Here is a 13223-nt window from a genome sequence, read left to right on the forward strand (position 1 = left end):
CGGTCACCTAACTTATTGACCTCTGCAACTGACCCTCGATGGAGGGAAAAGTGCAGATACACCACATGCTCTCAATGACTCCACACATTTTGCAGAATAACAAGCATCGTACAAAGCATAGCCATATGTACCCACCATTACCCAGAGCCGCACACTTGGTACCCAAGTATACTACCTGCGGCATCCTCCTTGCACATCAATCCCCAATTACATGTCTATAGACCTCTCTTAAACCGAAGAACTTTCCAGTTAAAGTACAGTAATGAATACATATAACCCGTACACAAAACAATGAAAAAATAGTGCGTGGTGATGCGGCTCAACTCGTGGCATCAACATGGTAAGAGAGGTACAGTATACGACTTTTTTTTTTTTCTTTTCAACCCTCACACAGGTTTAGTTATTTTAGTGTTTTAATATATAAAGATTAATCAAATCTAAAAGGTACAAACAAAATATACAAAGACAACCCATATAACACCTCTGCTTTGTGTCTGCATAGCTTGTAGGTGCTTCTCTGCCCATTAGGTGGTGCTGTGTTCTAAAAAATAAGGTTTAAAGGGGCTGTCCACTACTTAGACAACCCCCTTCCTAATCAAAATGTTTTGCCCTGATAAAATAAATCAGACTATCGGGTGTTACTATATACAACAATATTGTGGTATTACTGTATATAGCATAGGCGATCAGATGATTTCAGGTTCAAGTCCCCTAAGGGGACTAAGAGGAACGGTCAAAAGTGAACAAAATAAAGTTCTATGAAAAAAAAAAAAAAATAGAAACAAATAAACATCTGAATCCCTATCCTTTTTGCCTACTATAAATAAAGGTATTAAAAAAATACACTCTCTTTATACAATTTTCTTATTGTTTTTTTTTGCCATTAAAATAATTAAAAAAAAAAACTGGACAAGTTTGGTATCGACTATTCTACTGACTTGGAGAATCCTACTGCCGCTCCTTTTACCCCACAATGTACACAGTAAAGATAAGTCCCAAAAAAACTATCAGAAAAGCTGTCAGGTTTTTTTTTTGCAATTTCACTCATTTGGAATATTTTTCCCACTTTCCAGTACTCTCTATGGTAAAGTAGATGGTATTTTCAAAAGTACAACTCGTCCCGCAAGAAAAAAAGCCCCTCGTACATCGATGGGGACAGAAAAATAAAAAAGTTAAATTGGCAAAACCATAAACTTTGCAGGGGCTAAATAACTTCATATTCTGATAGGTGGGACTTCTATGGCCACTAAATGTCATTTTTTTTGCACATTTTTAAATTCCTTTCAATGCGAGAAATTATTTTTTTTTTATTATTTTTTTCTAAAAATTTATTTTCACTTTTTCCATTTTTTTGGAGCAATTAGAGAACTGTAAGCTGCAGTTGTCCTCACTTGTTCCATGCATTCCCATGCCACATAGTCTTCTATGAAGTCCAGGCCACTGGTAGCCCACAATTGTGTCATGTAGGGGGGACATATGAGCACCCGAAAAAGGGTCCCCCCTAAGAGAGTGCTCTGACTTTGACAGCAGTGTTTGAGGGGTTAACACCATTGATGGGAGCTTATCCATACACCTGCATATCCTTAGGATCCAATCAGTGATATCCCTGCTGGTCCACAAAGAAAACACTGCCATCCACTGATGGTGCGGGGAACTACAACGTCTATCCATACAGATCCCAACAGTCAGACCCCTCAATCAGTGGTTACTTATAATGGTAATGGTGGTCTGTTACTTAACAGCCCCTTATTAATTGCCCCAGAGTGCTATAAAAAACACAAATATACTTCCCTCCTGAATCAGCGCTCCTCCTCTGATGGAATAGTGGAGGCAACAACCAATCAGTCCTCGCTGATTGGCTGCAGCGGTTGCCTGAGGTTTATGTTAGGTGATGGGCAGAGGACACAGAGCTGAGTGTAGGGGACCAGTGCTGGTCCAGGAGGGGAGTATAGATTGATTTACTTTGTACAGCACCCTAAAAGGAATTGTCACGTAGTAGAAAACCCCTTTAATACAGAACAGATAGGAAGTAACATGGTCCATGTTCCACTGGTAGATGAGGGCCATCGATTCATCCAGAGGAGCAGACACCGATTCTGGAGATCGTGCTGCAGTGTGAGATCAGCGGAGGCGTCCGTCTACAGAGAGATGGAAAAGCACAATAATCAGGGAAAGTGTCATTATCCTGTACCCCCAGTGTCAGTGCCATTATCCTGTACCCCGAGTGTCAGCGTCCTTATCCTGTACCCCGAGTGTCATTATTCTGTACCCCAAGTGTCATTATTCTGTACCCCAAGTGTCAGTGTCATTATCCTGTGCCCCCAGTGTCATTATCCTGTACCCCGAGTGTCAGTGTCATTATCCTGTACCCCGAGTGTCATTGTCATTATCCTGTACCCCGAGTGCCATCATCCTGTACCCCAAGTGTCATCATCCTGTACCCCGAGTGTCTGTCATCATCCTGTACCCCAAGTGTGTCATCATCCTGTACCCCGAGTGTCTGTGTCATCATCCTGTACCCCGAGTGTCAGTGCCATTATCCTGTACCCCGAGTGTCAGTGTCATCATCCTGTACCCCGAGTGTCAGTGCCATTATCCTGTACCCCGAGTGTCGGTGTCATTATCCTGTACCCCGAGTGTCATTATCCTGTACACCGAGTGTCAGTGTCATTATCCTGTACCCCGAGTGCCATTATCCTGTACCCCCAGTGTCAGTGCCATTATCCTGTACCCCGAGTGTCAGTGTCATTCATTATCCTGTACCCCAAGTGTCAGTGCCCTCATCCTGTACCCCGAGTGTCAGTGTCCTCATCCTGTACCCCGAGTGTCAGTGTCCTCATCCTGTACCCCGAGTGTCAGTGTCCTCATCCTGTACCCCGAGTGTCAGTGTCATTATCCTGTACCCCGAGTGTCAGTGTCATTATCCTGTACCCCGAGTGTCTGTGTCATTATCCTGTACCCCGAGTGTCTGTGTCATTATCCTGTACCCCGAGTGTCTGTCATCATCCTGTACCCCGAGTGTCTGTGTCATTATCCTGTACCCCGAGTGTCTGTGTCATTATCCTGTACCCCGAGTGTCTGTGTCATTATCCTGTACCCCGAGTGTCAGTGCCATTATCCTGTACCCCCAGTGTTATCATCCTGTACCCCGAGTGTCAGTGCCATTATCCTGTACCCCGAGTGTCAGTGTCATTATCCTGTACCCCGAGTGTCAGTGTCATTATCCTGTACCCCGAGTGTCAGTGTCCTCATCCTGTACCGCAATTGTCAGTGTCCTCATCCTGTACCGCGAGTGTCAGTGTCATTATCCTGTACCCCGAGTGTCAGTGTCATTATCCTGTACCCCGAGTGTCAGTGTCATTATCCTGTACCCCGAGTGTCAGTGCCATTATCCTGTACCCCCAGTGTTATCATCCTGTACCCCGAGTGTCAGTGCCATTATCCTGTACCCCGAGTGTCAGTGCCATTATCCTGTACCCCCAGTGTCAGTGCCATTATCCTGTACCCCCAGTGTCATTATCCTGTACCCCCAGTGTCATTATCCTGTACCCTGAGTGTCAGTGTCATTATCCTCTACCCCCAGTGCCATTATCCTGTACCCTGAGTGTCAGTGTCATTCATTATCCTGTACCCCAGTGTCAGTGTCATTATCCTGTACCCCGAGTGTCCGTGTCATCATCCTGTACCCCAAGTGTCCGTGTCATTATCCTGTACCCCGAGTGTCAGTGTCATCATCCTGTACCCCGAGTGTCAGTGTCATCATCCTGTACCCCGAGTGTCAGTGCCATTATCCTGTACCCCGAGTGTGTCATCATCCTGTACCCCGAGTGTCAGTGTCATCATCCTGTACCCCGAGTGTCAGTGTCATCATCCTGTACCCCGAGTGTCAGTGTGATTATCCTGTACCCCGAGTGTCGGTGACATTATCCTGTACCCCGAGTGTCAGTATCCTGTACCCCCAGTGTCAGTGTCATTATCCTGTACCCTGAGTGTCAGTGTCATTCATTATCCTGTACCCCAAGTGTCCGTGTCATTATCCTGTACCCCGAGTGTCCGTGTCATCATCCTGTACCCCAAGTGTCCGTGTCATCATCCTGTACCCCAAGTGTCAGTGTCATCATCCTGTACCCCAAGTGTCCGTGTCATTATCCTGTACCCCGAGTGTCAGTGTCATCATCCTGTACTCCGAGTGTCAGTGTCATCATCCTGTACCCCGAGTGTCAGTGCCATTATCCTGTACCCCGAGTGTGTCATCATCCTGTACCCCGAGTGTCAGTGTCATCATCCTGTACCCCGAGTGTCAGTGTGATTATCCTGTACCCCGAGTGTCGGTGACATTATCCTGTACCCCGAGTGTCAGTTTCATTATCCTGTACCCCAAGTGTCATTATCCTGTACCCCCAGTGTCAGTGTCATTATCCTGTACCCCGAGTGTCGGTGTCATTATCCTGTACCCCGAGTGTCGGTGTCATTATCCTGTACCCCGAGTGTCAGTGTCATTATCCTGTACCCCGAGTGTCAGTGTCATTATCCTGTACCCCGAGTGTCAGTGTCATTATCCTGTACCCCGAGTGTCAGTGTCATTATCCTGTACCCCAAGTGTCATTCTGCTTACAACTACTATTGCAGATAAATTCAGTGACTGCCCTCTAGTGGTCACTATAGGAAAATGCTAAGTCTGTATGTGAGTAAGCAAGAGTTCAGTGGTGTCACTGTGATCCATAGAAGGCATGTGCACTGCTTCTAAGGTTTATACTCCATTGAATATTGGTCAGAGGAAATATAAGTAAATATATTAATCAGTTTTGATGGGAATGACTGAATGTGATTATAGCAGTTATATTCTTGTACATAGGGGGCAGTATTATAGTAGTTATATTCTTGTACATGGGGGCAGTATTATAGTAGTTATATTCTTATACATAGGGGGCAGTATTATAGTAGTTATATTCTTATACATAGGGGGCAGTATTATAGTAGTTATATACTTGTACATAGGGGGCAGTATTATAGTAGTTATATACTTGTACATAGGGGGCAGTATTATAGTAGTTATATTCTTGTACATAGGGGACAGTATTGTAGTTATATTCTTGTACATAGGAGCAGTATTATAGTAGTTATATTCTTGTACATAGGGAGCAGTATTATAGTAGTTATATTCTTGTACATAGGGGGCAGTATTATAGTGGTTATATACTTGTACATAGGGGGCAGTATTATAGTAGTTATATTCTTATACATAGGGGGCAGTATTATAGTAGTTATATTCTTGTACATAGGGGCAGTATTATAGTAGTTATATTCTTGTACATAGGGGACAGTATTATAGTAGTTATATACTTGTATATAGGAGCAGTATTATAGTAGTTATATTCTTGTACATATGGGCAGTATTATAGTAGATATATTCTTGTACATAGGGGGCAGTATTATAGTAGTTATATTCTTATACATAGGAGCAGTATTATAGTAGTTATATTCTCGTACATAGGGGGCAGTATTATAGCAGTTATATTCTTGTAAATAGGGGGCAGTGTTATAGTAGTTATATTCTTGTACATAGGGGACAGTATTATAGTAGTTATATACTTGTACATAGGGGGCAGTATTATAGTAGTTATATTCTTATACATAGGGGGCAGTATTATAGTAGTTATATTCTTATACATAGGGGGCAGTATTATAGTAGTTATATTCTTGTACATAGGGGACAGTATTATAGTAGTTATATTCTTGTACATAGGGGACAGTATTATAGTAGTTATATTCTTGTACATAGGGGGCAGTATTATAGTAGTTATATACTTGTACATAGGGGGCAGTATTATAGTAGTTATATTCTTATACATAGGAGCAGTATTATAGTAGTTATATTCTTGTAAATAGGGGGCAGTGTTATAGTAGTTATATTCTTGTATATAGGGGGCAGTATTATAGTAGTTATATTCTTGTATATAGGAGGCAATATTATAGTAGTTATATTCTTGTACATAGGGGCAGTATTATAGTAGTTATATTCTTGTACATAGGGGGCAGTATTATAGTAGTTATATTGTTGTACATAGGAGCAGTATTATAGTAGTTATATTCTTGTACATAGGGGCAGTATTATAATAGTTATATTCTTGTACATAGGGGCAGTATTATAGTAGTTATATTCTTGTACATAGGAGGCAATATTATAGTAGTTATATTCTTGTACATAGGAGCAGTATTATAGTAGTTATATTCTTGTACATAGGGGGCAGTATTATAGTAGTTATATTCTTGTACATAGGGGCAGTATTAAAGTAGTTATATTCTTGTACATAGGGGGCAGTATTATAGTAGTTATATTCTTGTACATAGGAGCAGTATTATAGTAGTTATATTCTTGTACATAGGGGCAGTATTATAGTAGTTATATTCTTGTACATAGGGGACAGTATTATAGTAGTTATAGTCTTGTACATAGGGGGCAATATTATAGTAGTTATATTCTTGTACATAGGGGGCAGTATTATGGTAGTTATATTCTTGTACATAGGGGCAGTATTATAGTAGTTATATTCTTGTACATAGGAGAAGTATTATAGTAGTTATATTTTTGCACATAGGAGCAGTATTATAGTAGTTATTTTCTTGCACATAGGGGCAGTATTATAGTAGTTATATTCTCGTACATAGGGGCAGTATTATAGTAGTTATATTCTTGTACATAGGAGCAGTATTATAGTAGTTATATTCTTGTACATAGGAGCAGTATTATAGTAGTTATATTCTTGTACCTAGGAGCAGTATTATAGCAGTTATATTCTTGTACATAGGGGGCAGTGTTGTAGTAGTTATATTCTTGTATATAGGGGGCAGTGTTATAGTAGTTATATTCTTGTACATAGGGGCAGTATTATAGTAGTTATATTTTTGTACATAGGGGCAGTATTATAGTAGTTATATTCTTGTACATAGGGGGCAGTATTATAGTAGTTATATTCTTGTACATAGGGGGCAGTATTATAGTAGTTATATTCTTGTACATAGGAGCAGTATTATAGTAGTTATATTCTTGTAAATAGGGGGCAGTGTTATAGTAGTTATATTCTTGTATATAGGGGGCAGTATTATAGTAGTTATATTCTTATATATAGGAGGCAATATTATAGTAGTTATATTCTTGTACATAGGGGCAGTATTATAGTAGTTATATTCTTGTACATAGGGGGCAGTATTATAGTAGTTATATTCTTGTACATAGGAGCAGTATTATAGTAGTTATATTCTTGTACATAGGGGCAGTATTATAGTAGTTATATTCTTGTACATAGGGGCAGTATTATAGTAGTTATATTCTTGTACATAGGAGGCAATATTATAGTAGTTATATTCTTGTACATAGGGGCAGTATTATAGTAGTTATATTCTTGTACATAGGAGCAGTAATACGGTAGTTATATTCTTGTACATAGGAGCAGTATTACGGTAGTTATATTCTTGTACATAGGGGGCAGTATTATAGTAGTTATATTCTTGTACATAGGAGCAGTGTTATAGTAGTTATATTCTTGTACATAGGAGCAGTATTATAGTAGTTATATTCTTGTACATAGGGGGCAGTATTATAGTAGTTATATTCTTGTACATAGGGGCAGTATTAAAGTAGTTATATTCTTGTACATAGGGGGCAGTATTATAGTAATATTCTTGTACATAGGAGCAGTATTATAGTAGTTATATTCTTGTACATAGGGGGCAGTATTATAGTAGTTATATTCTTGTACATAGGGGCAGTATTAAAGTAGTTATATTCTTGTACATAGGGGGCAGTATTATAGTAGTTATATTCTTGTACATAGGGGGCAGTATTATGGTAGTTATATTCTTGTACATAGGGGCAGTATTATAGTAGTTATATTCTTGTACATAGGAGAAGTATTATAGTAGTTATATTTTTGCACATAGGAGCAGTATTATAGTAGTTATTTTCTTGCACATAGGGGCAGTATTATAGTAGTTATATTCTCGTACATAGGGGCAGTATTATAGTAGTTATATTCTTGTACATAGGAGCAGTATTATAGTAGTTATATTCTTGTACATAGGAGCAGTATTATAGTAGTTATATTCTTGTACCTAGGAGCAGTATTATAGCAGTTATATTCTTGTACATAGGGGGCAGTGTTGTAGTAGTTATATTCTTGTATATAGGGGGCAGTGTTATAGTAGTTATATTCTTGTACATAGGGGCAGTATTATAGTAGTTATATTTTTGTACATAGGGGCAGTATTATAGTAGTTATATTCTTGTACATAGGGGGCAGTATTATAGTAGTTATATTCTTGTACATAGGGGGCAGTATTATAGTAGTTATATTCTTGTACATAGGAGCAGTATTATAGTAGTTATATTCTTGTAAATAGGGGGCAGTGTTATAGTAGTTATATTCTTGTATATAGGGGGCAGTATTATAGTAGTTATATTCTTATATATAGGAGGCAATATTATAGTAGTTATATTCTTGTACATAGGGGCAGTATTATAGTAGTTATATTCTTGTACATAGGGGGCAGTATTATAGTAGTTATATTCTTGTACATAGGAGCAGTATTATAGTAGTTATATTCTTGTACATAGGGGCAGTATTATAGTAGTTATATTCTTGTACATAGGGGCAGTATTATAGTAGTTATATTCTTGTACATAGGAGGCAATATTATAGTAGTTATATTCTTGTACATAGGGGCAGTATTATAGTAGTTATATTCTTGTACATAGGAGCAGTAATACGGTAGTTATATTCTTGTACATAGGAGCAGTATTACGGTAGTTATATTCTTGTACATAGGGGGCAGTATTATAGTAGTTATATTCTTGTACATAGGAGCAGTGTTATAGTAGTTATATTCTTGTACATAGGAGCAGTATTATAGTAGTTATATTCTTGTACATAGGGGGCAGTATTATAGTAGTTATATTCTTGTACATAGGGGCAGTATTAAAGTAGTTATATTCTTGTACATAGGGGGCAGTATTATAGTAGTTATATTCTTGTACATAGGAGCAGTATTATAGTAGTTATATTCTTGTACATAGGGGCAGTATTATAGTAGTTATATTCTTGTACATAGGAGCAGTAATACGGTAGTTATATTCTTGTACATAGGAGCAGTATTACGGTAGTTATATTCTTGTACATAGGGGGCAGTATTATAGTAGTTATATTCTTGTACATAGGAGCAGTGTTATAGTAGTTATATTCTTGTACATAGGAGCAGTATTATAGTAGTTATATTCTTGTACATAGGGGGCAGTATTATAGTAGTTATATTCTTGTACATAGGGGCAGTATTAAAGTAGTTATATTCTTGTACATAGGGGGCAGTATTATAGTAGTTATATTCTTGTACATAGGAGCAGTATTATAGTAGTTATATTCTTGTACATAGGGGCAGTATTATAGTAGTTATATTCTTGTACATAGGGGACAGTATTATAGTAGTTATAGTCTTGTACATAGGGGGCAATATTATAGTAGTTATATTCTTGTACATAGGGGGCAGTATTATGGTAGTTATATTCTTGTACATAGGGGCAGTATTATAGTAGTTATATTCTTGTACATAGGAGAAGTTTTATAGTAGTTATATTTTTGCACATAGGAGCAGTATTATAGTAGTTATTTTCTTGCACATAGGGGCAGTATTATAGTAGTTATATTCTCGTACATAGGGGCAGTATTATAGTAGTTATATTCTTGTACATAGGAGCAGTATTATAGTAGTTATATTCTTGTACATAGGAGCAGTATTATAGTAGTTATATTCTTGTACCTAGGAGCAGTATTATAGCAGTTATATTCTTGTACATAGGGGGCAGTGTTGTAGTAGTTATATTCTTGTATATAGGGGGCAGTGTTATAGTAGTTATATTCTTGTACATAGGGGCAGTATTATAGTAGTTATATTTTTGTACATAGGGGCAGTATTATAGTAGTTATATTCTTGTACATAGGGGGCAGTATTATAGTAGTTATATTCTTGTACATAGGGGGCAGTATTATAGTAGTTATATTCTTGTACATAGGAGCAGTATTATAGTAGTTATATTCTTGTACATAGGAGGCAGTATTATAGTAGTTATATTCTTGTACATAGGGGCAGTATTATAGCAGTTATATTCTTGTACATAGGGGGCAGTGTTGTAGTAGTTATATTCTTGTATATAGGGGGCAGTGTTATAGTAGTTATATTCTTGTACATAGGGGCAGTATTATAGTAGTTATATTTTTGTACATAGGGGCAGTATTATAGTAGTTATATTCTTGTACATAGGGGGCAGTATTATAGTAGTTATATTCTTGTACATAGGGGGCAGTATTATAGTAGTTATATTCTTGTACATAGGAGCAGTATTATAGTAGTTATATTCTTGTACATAGGAGGCAGTATTATAGTAGTTATATTCTTGTACATAGGGGCAGTATTATAGTAGTTATATTCTTGTACATAGGGGCAGTATTATAGTAGTTATATTCTTGTACATAGGAGGCAATATTATAGTAGTTATTTTCTTGTACATAGGGGCAGTATTATAGTAGTTATATTCTTGTACATAGGAGCAGTATTATAGTAGTTATATTCTTATACATAGGAGCAGTATTATAGTAGTTATATTCTTGTACATAGGAGGCAATATTATAGTAGTTATATGCTTGTACATAGGGGCAGTATTATAGTAGTTATATTCTTGTACATAGGAGCAGTATTATAGTAGTTATATTCTTGTACATAGGGGCAGTATTATAGTAGTTATATTCTCGTACATAGGGGCAGTATTATAGTAGTTATATTCTCGTACATAGGGGGCAGTATTATAGTAGTTATATTCTTGTACATAGGAGCAGTATTATAGTAGTTATATTCTTGTACATAGGAGCAGTATTATAGCAGTTATATTCTTGTACATAGGGGGCAGTGTTATAGTAGTTATATTCTTGTATATAGGGGGCAGTATTATAGTAGTTATATTCTTGTACATAGGGGCAGTATTATAGTAGTTATATTCTTGTACATAGGGGGCAGTATTATAGTAGTTATATTCTTGTACATAGGGGGCAGTATTATAGTAGTTATATTCCTGTACATAGGAGCAGTATTATAGTAGTTATATTCTTGTACATAGGAGGCAGTATTATAGTAGTTATATTCTTGTACATAGGGGCAGTATTATAGTAGTTATATTCTTGTACATAGGAGCAGTATTATAGTAGTTATATTCTTATACATAGGAGCAGTATTATAGTAGTTATATTCTTGTACATAGGAGCAGTATTATAGAAGTTATATTCTTGTACATAGGAGCAGTATTACAGTAGTTATATTCTTGTACATAGGGGCAGTATTATAGTAGTTATATTCTTGTATATAGGAGCAGTATTACGGTAGTTATATTCTTGTACATAGGAGCAGTATTACGGTAGTTATATTCTTGTACATAGGGGGCAGTATTATAGTAGTTATATTCTTGTACATAGGAGCAGTATTATAGTAGTTATATTCTTGTACATAGGAGCAGTATTATAGTAGTTATATTCTTGTACATAGGGGGCAGTATTATAGTAGTTATATTGTATATAGGAGCAGTATTATAGTAATATTCTTGTACATAGGTACAGTATTATAGTAGTTATATTCTTGTACATAGGAGCAGTATTATAGTAGTTATATTCTTGTACATAGGGGGCAGTATTATAGTAGTTATATTCTTGTACATAGGAGCAGTATTATAGTAGTTATATTCTTGTACATAGGGGCAGTATTATAGTAGTTATATTCTTGTACATAGGAGCAGTATTATAGTAGTTATATTCTTGTACATAGGAGCAGTGTTATAGAAGTTATATTCTTGTACATAGGAGCAGTATTATAGTAGTTATATTCTTGTACATAGGGGCAGTAATATAGTAGTTATATTCTTGCATATAGGAGCAGTATTACAGGAGTTATATTCTTGCATATAGGAGCAGTATTACGGGAGTTATATTCTTGTACATAGGAGCAGTATTACGGGAGTTATATTCTTGTACATAGGGGGCAGTATTATAGTAGCTATATTCTTGTACATAGGAGCAGTGTTATAGTAGTTATATTCTTGTACATAGGAGCAGTATTATAGTAGTTATATTCTTGTACATAGGAGGCAGTATTATAGTAGTTATATTCTTGTACATAGGGGCAGTATTATAGTAGTTATATTCTTGTACATAGGGGCAGTATTATAGTAGTTATATTCTTGTACATAGGGGGCAGTATTATAGTAGTTATATTCTTGTACATAGGAGCAGTATTATAGTAGTTATGTTCTTGTACATAGGAGGCAGTATTATAGTAGTTATATTCTTGTACATAGGGGCAGTATTATAGTAGTTATATTCTTGTACATAGGAGGCAATATTATAGTAGTTATATTCTTGTACATAGGGGCAGTATTATAGTAGTTATATTCTTGTACATAGGAGCAGTATTATAGTAGTTATATTCTTATACATAGGAGCAGTATTATAGTAGTTATATTCTTGTACATAGGAGCAGTATTATAGTAGTTATATTCTTGTACATAGGAGGCAATATTATAGTAGTTATATGCTTGTACATAGGGGCAGTATTATAGTAGTTATATTCTTGTACATAGGAGCAGTATTATAGTAGTTATATTCTTGTACATAGGGGCAGTATTATAGTAGTTAATAGGGGCAGTATTATAGTAGTTATATTCTCGTACATAGAGGGCAGTATTATAGTAGTTATATTCTTGTACATAGGAGCAGTATTATAGTAGTTATATTCTTGTACATAGGAGCAGTATTATAGCAGTTATATTCTTGTACATAGGGGGCAGTGTTATAGTAGTTATATTCTTGTATATAGGGGGCAGTATTATAGTAGTTATATTCTTGTACATAGGGGGCAGTATTATAGTAGTTATATTCTTGTACATAGGGGGCAGTATTATAGTAGTTATATTCTTGTACATAGGGGGCAGTATTATAGTAGTTATATTCTTGTACATAGGAGCAGTATTATAGTAGTTATATTCTTGTACATAGGGGCAGTATTATAGTAGTTATATTCTTGTACATAGGAGCAGTATTATAGTAGTTATATTCTTATACATAGGAGCAGTATTATAGTAGTTATATTCTTGTACATAGGAGCAGTATTATAGAAGTTATATTCTTGTACAT

The 13223-nt window shown here is 36.5% G+C and overlaps 1 protein-coding gene across 1 annotated transcript in view; it reads right to left on the minus strand.

Annotated features, from left to right (window-relative positions):
• Nucleotides 1–395: 395 nt before the first annotated feature.
• Nucleotides 396–13223, minus strand: part of LOC141152989 (uncharacterized) — a 92168-nt gene continuing 79340 nt past the window's right edge. The window contains exon 5 of the mRNA XM_073637647.1: nt 396–2138. Coding sequence (XP_073493748.1) covers nt 2072–2138 — 67 coding nt within the window. The 3' untranslated portion in view covers nt 396–2071. The remainder of the gene's footprint in view (nt 2139–13223) is intronic.

This window comes from Phyllobates terribilis, unplaced genomic scaffold (genome assembly GCF_046119375.1).
Source record: "Phyllobates terribilis strain yellow unplaced genomic scaffold, ASM4611937v1 Scaffold_7__3_contigs__length_470593459, whole genome shotgun sequence".
In the NCBI taxonomy this organism is placed as follows: domain Eukaryota; kingdom Metazoa; phylum Chordata; class Amphibia; order Anura; family Dendrobatidae; genus Phyllobates; species Phyllobates terribilis.